The sequence below is a fragment of the Kwoniella mangroviensis genome (genome assembly GCF_000507465.2).
Source record: "Kwoniella mangroviensis CBS 8507 chromosome 1 map unlocalized Ctg02, whole genome shotgun sequence".
NCBI lineage: Eukaryota > Fungi > Basidiomycota > Tremellomycetes > Tremellales > Cryptococcaceae > Kwoniella > Kwoniella mangrovensis.
The window spans coordinates 2,288,486-2,302,600 of record NW_027062534.1 but is presented as its reverse complement, the minus strand read 5'-3'; the positions used below and the strand labels follow the sequence as shown (position 1 = coordinate 2,302,600).

At 45.4% G+C, this 14,115-nt stretch overlaps 4 protein-coding genes across 4 annotated transcripts; 1 reads left to right on the top strand and 3 right to left on the bottom strand.

The window, feature by feature from the left end:
* Positions 1-443: 443 nt before the first annotated feature.
* On the bottom strand, positions 444-2,835 carry I203_105964 (uncharacterized protein; the record flags this gene model as incomplete). Its single annotated transcript, XM_065517877.1, has 10 exons — positions 444-606; positions 688-768; positions 844-891; positions 976-1,341; positions 1,408-1,563; positions 1,637-1,794; positions 1,857-1,903; positions 2,047-2,373; positions 2,518-2,766; positions 2,829-2,835. The coding sequence occupies 10 exons, from the start codon at positions 2,833-2,835 to the stop codon at positions 444-446; spliced, it is 1,602 nt and encodes a 533-aa protein (XP_065373181.1).
* A 1,061-nt stretch (positions 2,836-3,896) lies between these two features.
* On the top strand, positions 3,897-6,587 carry I203_105963 (uncharacterized protein; the record flags this gene model as incomplete). Its single annotated transcript, XM_065517876.1, has 13 exons — positions 3,897-4,338; positions 4,437-4,519; positions 4,599-4,773; positions 4,851-4,914; positions 4,991-5,150; positions 5,215-5,353; positions 5,442-5,531; positions 5,607-5,628; positions 5,700-5,794; positions 5,868-6,024; positions 6,128-6,230; positions 6,337-6,414; positions 6,513-6,587. 13 exons carry the CDS (start codon positions 3,897-3,899, stop codon positions 6,585-6,587), a joined length of 1,683 nt encoding a protein of 560 aa, XP_065373180.1.
* A 251-nt stretch (positions 6,588-6,838) lies between these two features.
* On the bottom strand, positions 6,839-10,389 carry I203_105962 (uncharacterized protein; the record flags this gene model as incomplete). Its single annotated transcript, XM_019147734.1, has 3 exons — positions 6,839-9,373; positions 9,439-9,717; positions 9,784-10,389. 3 exons carry the CDS (start codon positions 10,387-10,389, stop codon positions 6,839-6,841), a joined length of 3,420 nt encoding a protein of 1,139 aa, XP_019002652.1.
* A 1,135-nt stretch (positions 10,390-11,524) lies between these two features.
* Positions 11,525-13,753, bottom strand: I203_105961 (uncharacterized protein; the record flags this gene model as incomplete). The annotated part of the gene is made up of 10 exons (XM_019147733.2): positions 11,525-11,552; positions 11,626-11,811; positions 11,869-11,979; positions 12,059-12,128; positions 12,212-12,368; positions 12,462-12,917; positions 13,017-13,074; positions 13,134-13,194; positions 13,268-13,340; positions 13,445-13,753. The coding sequence occupies 10 exons, from the start codon at positions 13,751-13,753 to the stop codon at positions 11,525-11,527; spliced, it is 1,509 nt and encodes a 502-aa protein (XP_019002651.2).
* Positions 13,754-14,115: the final 362 nt, after the last annotated feature.

Genomic DNA, 14,115 nt, shown 5'->3' with positions numbered 1-14,115 from the left:
GAGCAGGGATGTCAGTTGGATATAGCGAGAAAGGAATGGAAGGAGTGCCAGAATACCTCTTGCACAGACGTAAGCGTGAGTTGCTCGTACAGCGGGAAATGTCATCATCGAGTGGAATGTTTGGTTCAGCAGAGTGGAGGCAATCCATCCCATCTCACTTGAGTTACATAGCTTGAATGCATATACTCGTATACTCTTACAGTACATATCTGAAAGTGAAGATGAAGATGAAGAGTACGTCTCACAACATGAACCTTACTATACTACCGTAAGTGAATATACTAAAGAGTCTCAGACAGCTTGTGGAAAGGCAACATGAATCGCTTCGTCTGCAAAATCGTCTCTGCCTTTGGTCCTCTTCTACTGTATTTTCTACCGACAAACCACCATACCTCCTTCTCCGCTACTAATCCTCCAGGTCTATCTCTAGTCCTCATCTAAATTTACAATTCATTCCCTGTTCCACCGGATAATCCTCTAACGAACAACCAAGTCAATCCCGCAATTCCAACTCCAGATAACAAAGCTCTCATGATGATCGTAACTACCAATGCCTGTCTGACTGCCGAATAGAACGTAGCTAAAGCTTGACCTGACCAATTTACTCTGAACATCGAACTTTCGTATCAGCTTACATCCTCACTAGCGGCTACAGGCAAGAGACAGCTGAAATTTGATCATACTCACCTTCGATCGGCTGCTCTATCAGGACCTCGAACGGAATTTTCCCATCCTTGAATGACTTGTCTATACCTTCGACCGAACACCCTAAATACATCACACATCAGGTAAGATCAGCTTGAATGACGGTTTGAACGGATATAATGACACAATTTGACATACCAGATCCAGAAATTGACATCGGGATATGAAAATCTCGGGAAGACCGCGCTGTATCGCAAAAAAAACGCATTGATCAGTCATGCGTGAAAGAAAACAACAATCAATATCATCTGATTCATTGATCCCACTCACGTCATTCCAGGCCCAACACCTCTTCTCCTCTTGTTCTTGTTCTTCTCCTTCCTCTTCCCACCCTCCAACACATCCACATCCACCTTAAGCCCTAATTCACCTTTCAAGCTCATGCCAGCTCCAACTCCATGACCGTTGGCCGTGGTTGTACCATTCTTCTTGGATTCTTCCAAAGCTAATCTAGCAGCTTCCCACTGATCTTCGAAACTACTTTGTACGGTTACAGGTGTCTTCGGATCAGGTATGAAGTCGATCTGGCGATCACGCTCATCATGGTCGAATTCGGATTTAGTGGGCGAAGAGGGTTTCGAAGGTGGTAATACTAGATGAGCAGGTGTAGAAGATGGATAATGCGCAATTAAATCACTTAAATTGCCAAATCTGTCAGCTAGGTCTTTTGTCTGGTTTGAAGATCCGGTCGAATTAGCTCACAGGGTCATTCCTAATGTCAATCCCCATAATCTCAAATGGCGTTCACCGTCGTTAAGCCAGCTTCCAGATCCTTCAGGGATATCATCAAATTCGTCCAATGGGTTGAATCCCTCTGCGACCGTTTCTGGCTCATCAGGTAATATAACACATCCAAATCTATAGTCGAACGACAGCTGATCAGCCACAAGGTCGCGCCGATACGTCATGCGTTCTGGGCAGCTCGACTCACTGCATCTTCCCTATAAGATTCCTCAAACACCATCTCACAAATCTATTTCTAGGACTCAAACGACTTCCAATATCAATCTCGACGTGTGACCATTGGTCAGCTTCGAATGGTGGAGCGAGCGATGAGAGGGGTATCCAGTGGATTGATGAGACTTCGGTCTGTGAGGTCGACGACCGATTATCATCAGCTATAATACTCGTGAGAACTTGCTTTCACGTACCGCTTGTAGTTCTGGAGTAGGACTGAAAGGTGAAGTTTGCAAAAATACTATAAATGGATGTCGGACGTCAGCCAGGTGTTGTTCTGAAATATTCAATCTATCATATCCCATCACGATAAGACTCGTCGTTGTGCTCACACATCCTCCAATCGACGTTCGCACCTGCGATCATCACCTGTATCAAACTCACCGAAAGGACTCAAAATCATCAAAAGCCTTTTCCCCAAACTTGTCGTCACCTCCCTCTCATCCAACCTTCCCACATGTAGGAACTCCTTCTCAGCCAAATCCACACCGATCTCTTCCCATGTTTCCCTCAACGCCGTGAAGTACGCCGATTGATCATCTGGCTCGTGTCTCCCGCCGGGGAATGCTATATGGCTTGACCATCTACTATGAGAGCTGCTTGAGCTGCCTGAAGAAGAAGCAGAGAACGAGGAGGAGGATGAAGGTGAATGATGAGGTGCTCGGCGTATGAATAGGATCTCAGGGATGGTATTGGGGTGGTTCACCCATGCTAAATAAATGTTGAGATCAGCTTGCGATAGCAGAGACGAGGGTGCACAAGGCGTAGGAGAAAGACGATAACATAGCCGAGGAGGATTGTTATGAAGTGGATGAAAGGGGCGAAACCTATAACCCAAGCGGAATGATGACTCACGAAGTCTGAAGAAATCGTCTAAGGTATAACCCAGACCAAAATCACTCTCTTTAATCAATGCACCACCACCGATATATCCCTCCGGTTCATGTCCCTCGAAAATTAGCTCCGGTGCGGGTTTCAACCTGATGATCAAAGCTACACTCGCTCGACGGGGTTGCGTGGGAGGTGATTGAATGACACGGGGGACGGAGAGACGAAGGTCTTGCAGAAGGGCTAGCAAGTCGGCGGAAGGGGTGGGATGAAACTCTGTAACAGCAGTAGGATTAGTTTTGAAGTGTCTTGGCTCATAGAAAGAGAGGTTGATTTACCTGACATGGTGGAAGGAAAGGACCTCGACTGAGTCAATGGATACCTATCGCTCGGTCGAGGAGATAGGCTCTACACGTGAGTTTGCCTCTGAGATGTCGAACCTGGAAGGAGAGTAGAAGAGAGAGTCGATAGGTGGATATCAGATATAGGAGTGTCTGATATTCCCTTTCGATGATTGGATGATTTGGATGATCGAAAGAAGGGAAGGGGAGGGATCGCAAGTGAGGATTTGAATGTGAGTGTGGATGTGGGATGTGGGATGTGGGATGTGGGGCAACTCCGTACCTCCTTTGGACCTCGTGTAAGGCTCCTTTGGGTATCTAGTATATGTCAACGGTTTCTTCCAATGGTCTCAACTGGACCAGCGATTCGTGACGTGTGAGGAGAGATTGAATCAGCGGTAGAAATGTACGGATAGCGAAGATCTTTTGGGGATAATCTTATATCTGAATAACTTTAAATCTGATGATCTTTAAGATGACATGATTTCGTGTCTGATTTCGTTTCCCAACTTAGCCGGGTACTAACGAATCTCACCATCCAGGAAGGAAAGGGGCATTGCCGGTTTTAATCGTTTTAGTCGGGTTCTGATAGTGATCCAATACAAAATACCACGTCATGACGGAGATGACCGATTGTTATTGGAGATAATGACTGTCTTATCCCGCGAGGTCCTCGAGGTTCTTCGGGATTGTCTGATAACCCTACCACCGCAGAAGGTACTCGGCTTTCCGAATGGCAAGATCTGGATTCGGAATCGATTTTATGAATTACAGAGAGAAGAGCAGCAAGTTCAGAGGGTCACTGGGAGCTTACCGTGAATCATCTAACCCTGGACACGATAGGTTTCCTTGTTTGACAGTTCGAAACGCACAGACCCGCGATTCATCACCTGACGCTGAACATCATCAACGTCTCACTCACTCGTTCAACTTGTTATCATCTGATCAGACTATCTTCATCTGCTTCTGCTTTTGATTCAGTCGCCTATATATACAGAACGTCGGGTAGCCTGGCTATTTTCTCTACACAACAATCTGCTATCATTGGAAGCACACACCATTACCATGTCAATCCAATCATCCAGCTTATCAATAAACACCCGTTACTCCCTCCAACCTCCATGCGGCTTACCGTCCCCCTCATCCCATACCCGCTCTTCTTCGACTCCTCCATCCACTAGGATCCTTACTGTCCAGCCAAATCTAAGGTTGGAAGATGGAAAGTACAGAGAATCAACTACATTAGACGATGAGGATGACTTGGAATCTGAAACGTTGATATCATGTTTCGGTTCTTTATCTGTATCTTCTTTACCACCCAAGAGTGATAGTGGTGGACCAATCATCACCAGATTCCCTAAGCCACCACCACCACAGCCATCCTCCGAGCTGGGTACGAGGGAGGAGCAAAGAAGGATATATCTAGGTCCGAAATTGAGTGATAGAGCTACAGGTGGGCCTGATGCGGGTCCGTTGATCGATAGATTCAGTTGTCTGTTTCAAGATCGTAAGTCAGATCACTCATAACAGGTTATATCCTCATATGACTGCTGCCGTCATGCTCGCTTGAGACTAAGACTTTGAGGAGCTGATGGAATCGTATAGAGTACGATTGCGTATCGAATCCAAAGGGTATCGTATCATTAGGAGTAGCAGAGAATTTCCTAATGCAAGACGAATGTATGGAGGTTGGCTTGCTTTTCCCCATCACTGCGGATATTCTATCAAGCTAACTTAGGTTGCTGTCTACTATATGATAAATCTCAGCTCATGTCCACTGCCCTCAAAGATAATTTCACCCCACTCGATCTATCTTACGGTGATTCGTTATGGGGATCAAGGAGGATCAACCGAGCTCTAGCTGGACTGTTCAATGAATACTTCGATCCCGCAGAAGTGGTCAGGCCGGAACAGATCATCACCGGTGTGGGATGTTCAGCTGGTGGGTCAATTTTTCTCATTGTTAATTACATTCCATTCATTATGAGCAGAGGGCTGATCGTGCTTGCGGCTGCACAGTGCTCGACCAATTATTCTATACTTTGATGGACGAAGGCGAAGCTATTCTTTTGGCTGCACCATAGTGAGTTGATGTCAACTGATCTGTCCCCAAGTTCCCCGGTTCATCTCCAAAGCTGAGGATCGTTTTCATTGCCTAGCTATACAGGGTTCGATCGTGATCTAATTGGAAGAGGCAGAGTCCGACTCGTACCCGTCCATGTGCCAATCGGCGAAGCAGCATTCCAGCCAGATTGTCTAAAACTGTTCGAAGAAAAGTTGAGGGAAGTTGAAAGTGAGGGTATAAGAGTAAGAGCCTTGGTGAGTAAATCATCGGTCTTACACAATTTACTAAATGATACGGCAGCTGATGGAGATGGTACAGATCCTATGTAATCCTCAGAACCCCCTTGGTCGTACATACCCTCGAGAAACTTTATTAGCCTACGCAAAGTTTTGCGAAGAGAAGGATTTGCATTTGGTATCGGATGAGATTTACGCCTTGAGCGTGTATGACAATCCAAGTATGTAAAGGTCTCACCAAACGTGGAGATCTTACCTGAAGCAAAGATTTCAGCTGATTTTTGAATCCCTGGATTGACTTTTGTTTAGATTTCCCACAAGCACATCCGTTTACTAGTATGTTGAGTCTGAATGTGGAGAAGGAAATGGGTATAGAATTCGATAAAGCTAGATTACACGGTGAGCTGACTAAACAAAAGGCTTGGAAAGGTATCACCGCGATCCCAGCTGACGAGATTCTTGATGGTCGTGTAGTCGTATATGGGATGAGCAAAGAGTGAGTATATACCTTTACCGTCATGTGACTTCACTACGGACACTGATATTATCATTCCTTTTTTGTGTCAGCTTCTGCTCCAACGGTCTACGTATTGGGTCACTGGTCTCTCAGCATAATCCATTGTTATTGAGAGCAATGGCGAACACCTCGATGTTAATGAAGAGTAAGCTTTTATGAGTATCCTCTATACACTCATCGGGTCAAAGCTGATATTGAATTATTTGGAATGATGATAGTATCCTCACCAGCAGACGTGATCTGGTCAACGCTCTTACTTGATTCAACCCGGCTCAAAGCCTTCATATTACTCAATCGAAAACGTCTGACTGAGGCACATGGATTCATCAGAAAGTGGTTTGTAGATCGAGGTGTCGAAGTGGCTAATTCCAATGCGTAAGTCTAGCTTCCTACCATCCGATCCCATACCATACCATACCATACCATATGATTCATTCGATGGCTGATGATTGGAATTGCTATAATATATGGACTGTAGTGGTAATTTCATTTGGGTCAATCTCGGTAAATCACTAGGATTCGATGATGCCCAAACGGAGAAGAAGGTATTTCAGAAACTGTTAGATGGTGGTGTATACATTGTGAGTGATTTCAACTTATGGTATCCGATCTCACCGAATCAACACAGATGTACAGTATCAATCACTAGAGTATAGCTCAATGACTTGATACTTTCGTATATTTCAGGCTCCTGGTTCAGCATATCATTATCATATTGCAGGATGGTACAGGATCACATTTAGTGTACCCAGAGGTAATCTACTAGTGAGTTATCATTACATTACATCCAACGAACTTTCATTCGCTGGTGTCATCAGATGATCTTATTGAAATTGTGTTAATGATGAATCGACTCCACTCAGGTCGGACTAGACAAGATTCAGAGTATATTGAATCTCGACCTCATCAATCAAGATCCAATCCCAAATCAATCATAACAAGTCGTACACTCCATACCGGTGTGATCGTCGGATACGTACATATGCATGATTGTATGGATATTGAATTGATTACATCACTTGATCATTATTACATGTTGCACGATATAGAATGCTCACACAATTATTATATTGCAAGTAACTTCGCAAGACCACATTTAAATGTAAAGCAACAATTTGAATTCCAGGGTATGTGCACGAGTCAATTCGACATTTCAGAGCACCCAATCTACCCTTCATCAATTCTATTCTCATTCATCTTTTCTTCTATTCCACCAATGTTTATTTCTCTTCATCGACCCATTCTCGCTCGCCATAAAAGATCCAGCTGCACTCGCACTTCCACTTCCACCTACAGTTCCCAGAGTCTTTGAAGATGAGGAAGGAGGAGGGGGAGGTTGTTTCTTCGCTAACTTCCTTCCACCCGTACCCGTTCCTGTCCCTTTTATCGTACTTCCACCACCGCTAGCATGATTCTGTCCATGTCCATGACTATGGGGTGAATTAGAAGAAGAATTCATAGTACTTCTAGAAGGAGTCATCTTATTCCTTCCATCATCCGTACCTGCACTGGAAGATAGCGGAGCCGAACCGGGAATTGGGCTTGGAATGGAAGAAGCGAATCCTAGATGTTCGGATGTATAATCCCGTGGTTCAGTCGGGATAAGTTGAGTGGAATGAGGTCGAATCTTGATCTTGAGCGTACTTTGACTATGATCCCTATCCGTTTCCATCATTGGAGATAGAACTGGCGTCACGCTATTCAGAGCATTTTGGAACGGATGACCCTGCAATTGAGGTATACCATTTGGAAATGACAAATGACTATGACTATGTGAACTGGCTGAAGGTGTAAGTGGTATAGGTGATCGCATATCTCCATCATCGGGTAAGAATGACATGGAAGTTTGTCTATGAGCCGTAGTGGGCGATCCAAGTGGGTACGACAAAGCAGTAGAAACAGGCGAGAGCGGCGTGGGCATTGTGTATCTCGAATTAACATGATCGCTGGAAAGTGAAGGTGAATAATCTCCGGCAGTAGGTACAGTAGATGCGATACCTGCGCCATATGCTGCACTCTCACCATTCCCTTCTACTTGGTTGGACTGCTCGGCGGCTTGCGATCTGATAATGTCGGCTAAACCTCGCATGGCTTCACTCCAAGCTTCTTCTGCCTTGTGCAGATTGGTCCACCCCTCATCACCTAATCTCTGAGCCTCCTTGAGCAAATCAGAAGGTAAAGATTCTCCTTTTCTCCTTCTCACCTCTGGCTTAGGCGGTTGAGTACTATTGATGTGTGTTCGAGGAGGTACAGAACTCGGAGTGGGAGTATCGCCATTCAGTGCGTTGTACGCTTGTTGTATTGGATCTTGAGTGGGAATAGGTGCGATTGGCGTAACACCATAATCCATATAGGTCCCAGACCTTGGTATATCTGGTTGATCAAACGCAGCTGCGGGTTTTGGCAGAGCAATGCCCTCATGACTTCCTGCATGTTGAGGTTGATTTTCGGAGATCCTAGGTAAACCATCAACCGATTCATTCCGTTGAGCAATTCCCATCAATACTCCTCCCCAATCTAAACTTTCTCTCGCCATCTTATGCATAGTCTCACTGACCTCTTTCATACTACTCGAATGTCTGAGTAGCGCCGCAGCATGAGTGGAAAGTAGATGGCTGGCAATGAGGAGTGGCAGCTCAGTTGCTGGGGCCGTACTGGGTGGAAGGGGAGGGATGAACGTAGGTCTCGGTGTGGCTATTGGCGAAGTCGTAGTTGAAGGGGGTCGAGGAAGTGGTCTAGATCTTGTTGACTTGGCTGGAGAAGATTGGGGAGAAGTTTGGATCGACTCGTCCACCATGTTCCCTGGTATACCACTTAGTGGTAAATGAGAGCTAGATGAATGTTGCACATCAGTAGATGTGGGAGTATGCACCAATCTACCTTGATTCAGAAGTATGTTCGCTCGGTGACAGTCACTCGAAGTTGAATTACTCCGGGAGGGAGCTGAGCCGTTGAGACTGAGACTTAAACTACGACCGAGAGAGGGATCGTGTGGTGATAGCTCCGGACTCAATTGAGAACCAGGATGAAGATGATGTGGTCCATTCGGAGGAAGAAGTCCCACCATAGCGATAGGCGTGACCTTGGAATATGGTGGTGTACGATGGTCGCTAGCTGTACTATGACTTCCTTGCCCGCTATCACCCGAAGCTTCTCTTGATTCTGCACTCTTGGTGCCGATGGCATGTTCATCCTCCTCATTCTCAGGTGTACTGACTACGTTCTCCACGTATAAGATCCTTTTGACACCTTCGGATTGGGTCGTAATCGATCCATTACCGCTACCAGTCCTATCGAACGTATGTCTAGGTGGAGAACCGATATGTCCAGGTGCAGAGGCCGAAAGTTCCGATCCATCATCTCTTATACCAAACGTTCCTGAAGTTCTGATCGCCGATTGAATAGGTCCGATCGGGTCTTCCTGAACAGGTGAGTCTGATAAGAAAAGGGAGCTAAGTGAAGGTGAAGGACCGCTTGAAGATATACCAGAACCGCTAGTTTTCCTACTATGTCTTGACAATTTCCTAGCCACATGTTCTTTATCCTTATCTTCGCTGGCACCAAAGATGGATGAGAAGATAGATGATACTCGTCTCCGTCGAGGAGATCTCTTGGTTGGAGTGGTAGATCGGGCAGACTTAGCTCGTGAAGGAAGAGATGATTCGGATTGATGTGTTACCAGCGTGGGACGAGCACTTTGTTTTGAGTTATGACCAGACTCGAGCTACACGGCAATTCTCCGCTATCAGTGATTCACCCTCCAGGAATGACAATCATTTGGCTACTCACAGGATTGACTACTAGAACCTCAGCCTGCACATGCATTGGTGTGGTAGTAGTATCCAATCCAAGAGCCGGAGTTACCAGACTAGTAGTTGAATTGCCTTTTGATGGACTACCATGAAAGCTGTTGGGCCGACTTCTGATGCTATTAGGTCCTGAACCATGGTACGATTTGGGACGCTTCTTGAGACTGTTAGGTCTACTTCGCGGTGGTGTGGGAGGCTGTTGAGAAGTAGAGGGAGAATCGAGAAGGGGGACATTATGGAGATCTAAGTGAGAATGGGTCTGTGGTGACGTGACGACGTTGATGAGTGAACGGTATTTTTGTCAAACGTATAAGCTTGAACTCACGTTAGAAGAATTCCTCTTGGGCGAGCCTCCATCAATCACTCCAATCGGTCTAGCTCTGCCCTCTTGCGAAAGGGACCCTCCAGCTCCTACTCCAGCCATATTACTTTCGATCACAACTCGTCTAGCTGCATTCTCGTTGTCGCTCCCCTTGAGAAGCGGTGATGCAGGGGGCGGGGTGACTCTTCTAATCAGTTTCGGTTTCGTAGATACCTGCGCCCTAGGTGGGGGCGGAAGGCCACCAGGTGCAGGTTGAGGCTGTTGGAAAGGTCTCGAATTGTTTATGGGGGAGCTTGAGGTGGTCCAATTCAGTTGATGAGGGGAGCGAGGAGGTGGAGTAGGAGTGACGGGTAAGGATAATGTCCTCCGTCTAGTCGGAGTACTAAGTTGGTGGGGTTGTGAGTGATTTCGGACGGTCTCAGCTGACAGTTGGGAGTATACACTCGCATCGTTCTCTTCTTCATCTGGGTCATGATGCGAGAGCGGATTTCGCTCAGATTGATAATCCCCTTCGTCCAGTGGGAGTCGCAGTGTTCGAAGGGATGTAGGCGTGGTGAGCTCGGTAATGGGTGAGAGAGCCCTTATGGGGAGATTGCTCAGAGCAACCATGTTGAATGAATGACAAGGACGGTGCGATTATAGAATATTAGATACTACATATAGGTTGATACGATTGGGAAAGTCAGTCCAGCAACAGCGAAAAGCATGTGATGATAGTTGTGGATGATGGAGAAGAAAGATCGAACGAACTCACAAGATCCCAGGAATCAATCAACGCTGAGCTATGCTTTGCCACCGGTCACTATGTTCTCTCACTTCGATTCACCCGGATAGATGGTGTCAGTATGAGCTATGATGAAGACTCGGTGAGATGATGTCGGATAGATTCCTTTGAGAGGTACTGCTTCGGATGGTAGAGGCGTAATAATCCAGCTCGGACCGTTCGATCTAGATCGTACTGTATGGTCGTTCGGTTCCGGTTATATTTGACTACGTCAGTGTCAAGAGGGATAGCAGTGAGTATGATGAAACGACATGGTGAAAGAGAAGGAGGGGAAGGACAGGTACGATGGATGAATACGTGTGAGTCATATAGCAACGCTGACATGATTGATAGGAGAGATCTTCGTTGTCTGTTGCTATGGTGGAACAAGATGAATAGAACACGAAGTTGGATTTGATCGATACTGTATTTTTGATGGCGGATCGGCTTCTTTTGTGCCTGTAACAGACTTGCACCTGTACACAATCACCTTACCCCTATGTTCTGTCATCTCCGATCAGATGAAACAATAAACTCTATCACACGCTTTGATCGCCACTTTCCATCGTCGACCTATGAAGAGATCAGACTGTATGTATGCACATATGTACTACTCGAAGACCTTGGAAAATCAGTTGACATGCTTTTGTCTTTCAAGGTGTGATTGATGTCGTCAGTGGATGATCATGATGGTAAACATCTAGCAATCACATCAATCGCAAGAACCGAATAATTACGGCTCAGGGCAGAGGGCGTATAAGATCGCACAGACCCTTCTCCGTCTCAATCTCTCCAGTATTCCAACGCCGCATGGAATGTTAACGTTTGAGATGTTGCTAATGCATTCAATGCTTGAATAGATGATGAAGTGGGTCGCTATGCTATGCTGTTTGATGCCTGGTAAATGGGATGTCTGCAATGTACTGTACTATAAACCACTTAATTATGTTTTCTGATTGCTAATTCTCTCGAAGAGTTCATCTAACTATTATCAGCACAGCTGAAAGCGCTAGACCACACGATTTCAGACAATCAACATAGTGTACCTTAGAGATGAATATATCCGAATCACTCGGACTTACCTCCCTACATCTCCACTCTTGAAATTATCGTTGATCGTCACTACCGATCCATAAGTACCAGCAATCATCAAGAACCAACCCAGCACGAAGAACAAGATGTTCATCGCCATCAACAAGTTCCATGAGAGTGTACCTCGAGTGGGTGAACGGGTGTTATCCCACATCCACATGAATGCCTCCATTTGGCTAAATCACCGTCAACTACCATCACAACCACTAGATTGTGAAGGCAGATCCACTCACATGCAGATCACCGTGGCTAGAAGAGCACCAATGAGTGAAAGTAGATCATTGAAAAATGGGATAGCTTCTGCGATGATGAATCCCACTGCACAGACGAGGATTACACAGCCGCTAAGATCATGAATCGATTCAAGTATCAGCTATCCGCCAACCTTTATTTAGGTCACTAAGACGAGATGGTGACACCCACTACCAAGCAAAATAATGAGTAGGTGTGTTCTTAGCTAAATGTCTTGAATTTCTGAGAACTCGAACAAAGACTAAGTCAAAGGTGAAATATGGATGTGTCAGCGCTGACATACGTATATAGGACAATGTAGTATTCATAGTAGAGTATACTCACTATATTTAGCAGCTACGTGCATGAACAGCGTCCCACCAACAGCCAATCCAGGTAAAGCCAAACCATAACAAACTCTTTTCAATACCACTCCCGCTGAACCCAAAGCTGGCGAGGCGATGTATTGTCCTACGTAATGGTATACTACAGCAGCTACGACCTATAACGTAAATCACACATACCACAGGTTAGGTTAGTTGATCAGTCAGTCACTGGGAATGTCAATAAAGATGAATACGCAGATGTCACTTACAAGGTATATAGTGGTGATAGCGGTTTGTCCAACAAGTACCGATTTGGTAAAATCCTCTGGATTCTTCATTTCTCCAACGATATTGAAGAAATTCGGTGTTCCAGCATAAGCGAAGATGATAATACAAACTGCGTTGATGCCTTCTACGAAGCTTGGATGGGCCACTGCCTGGGTAGTGATCTGCCAATCTACACCCTGTACTCCCTCAGGTGCCAAAGATGGTTTTGATGATATCCCAACACCGATCATCAGAGTGATAATTGCTGACATGATTGATACTAATCCTACCCAGCCCAACCATGATATTTTTCCTAGTGTCTGGATGGATGAAAGGATACCGACTGCGACTGCACCGATGATAGCCCATACGACCGAGCATGTCGCGTGGTCGGTGATGGCGTTGAACGCTACTGAGATGGATAGGAAGGAAGCGCCGCCGGTGGCTACTACTTCGAGCTGGGATGTATGGGATCAGCACAAAGATCTTGACTTCGCCCCCTTTACATGTCTAGTAGAACGTTATGATAGACAGTCAAAGCCCAAGAAGACACTCACTAGATATGCAAATCCGAGTATCTCCCTTCCCCAAGGTCCAAACATGATATAACCGACACTACATTGCACTCCATCCATTGGTACTCATTTCACCACCGATACTGATAGTCCACTCACTCGGCTACAGTATAAACCTCAGGATGATTCATCTTGAAAGTCCCGACTACGTAGTCTGACCCTGTATGTCAGAATCCACCGTGGTCAGCGTTACCTTCCCAATCATAATCATCAGATTCCATGTGATGCCTCACAGGTGATTATGATGGCTATAGCAAGTATACATAATATACCGGGAACGAAACCGAGTGTATTCAATGCCGCAGGCTATACAGCACAGTCGATCAGCATCTTTCCACCATCTATGACAATCCGTTTTCCTTTGACATATCGACATGAAGATAGTGCAAGAAGTTCGTTGACCAACTCACCAGACCCAAAACACCCAATCCAATCTGAGTTTTCACTTCCAAAACACTCGCTTTCACCCAACTCAAATTCCTATAATTGGGACCTGATCCATCTGATAAGTCAATCTCACCCCATACTGCATCTATCACTTTCCCACTTCCTCCTTGTTGAGATTGCTCTTTCTCTTTCTTGGGATCTTCTTGTCCCATTTCAGCTTCAGAGGAATCGATGATCTTGGATCGGGATTCGGGTGGAGCAGGCGTAGAACTTGATGAAGGCATCTCGATGATCTCCGATTGGGCGGGTCTGGTAGAGGATAAAAGTCCCATTGTTGTATACTTTGTGCTTCTAAAGGTAGTAGTAATAGTAGGACGAAGTATAAGTTGACGATCAAAATTAATGCCAAAGAGGATACGTCTACGTAATATACGGTAGAAACAACTCACCAATACGTCCAACCTTTTATACCTGGCTTTTTGTTCGTGAGACTAGATAGAGTAATTGACTGATCAACTGAAAAGGTCATCTGACATAGAATTAGGATTAGTGAACCCTACCACCTTAGCGGCCAAATATACCTCAGTCAATTACATTGACATTACGTTCAGTCAGCTAGTCAAGCTGGTCAGCTCCGAATATTGTAGGTAGCAATTATACGAATATTTCTTAAGCGAAGCCCAATGTGTATTGT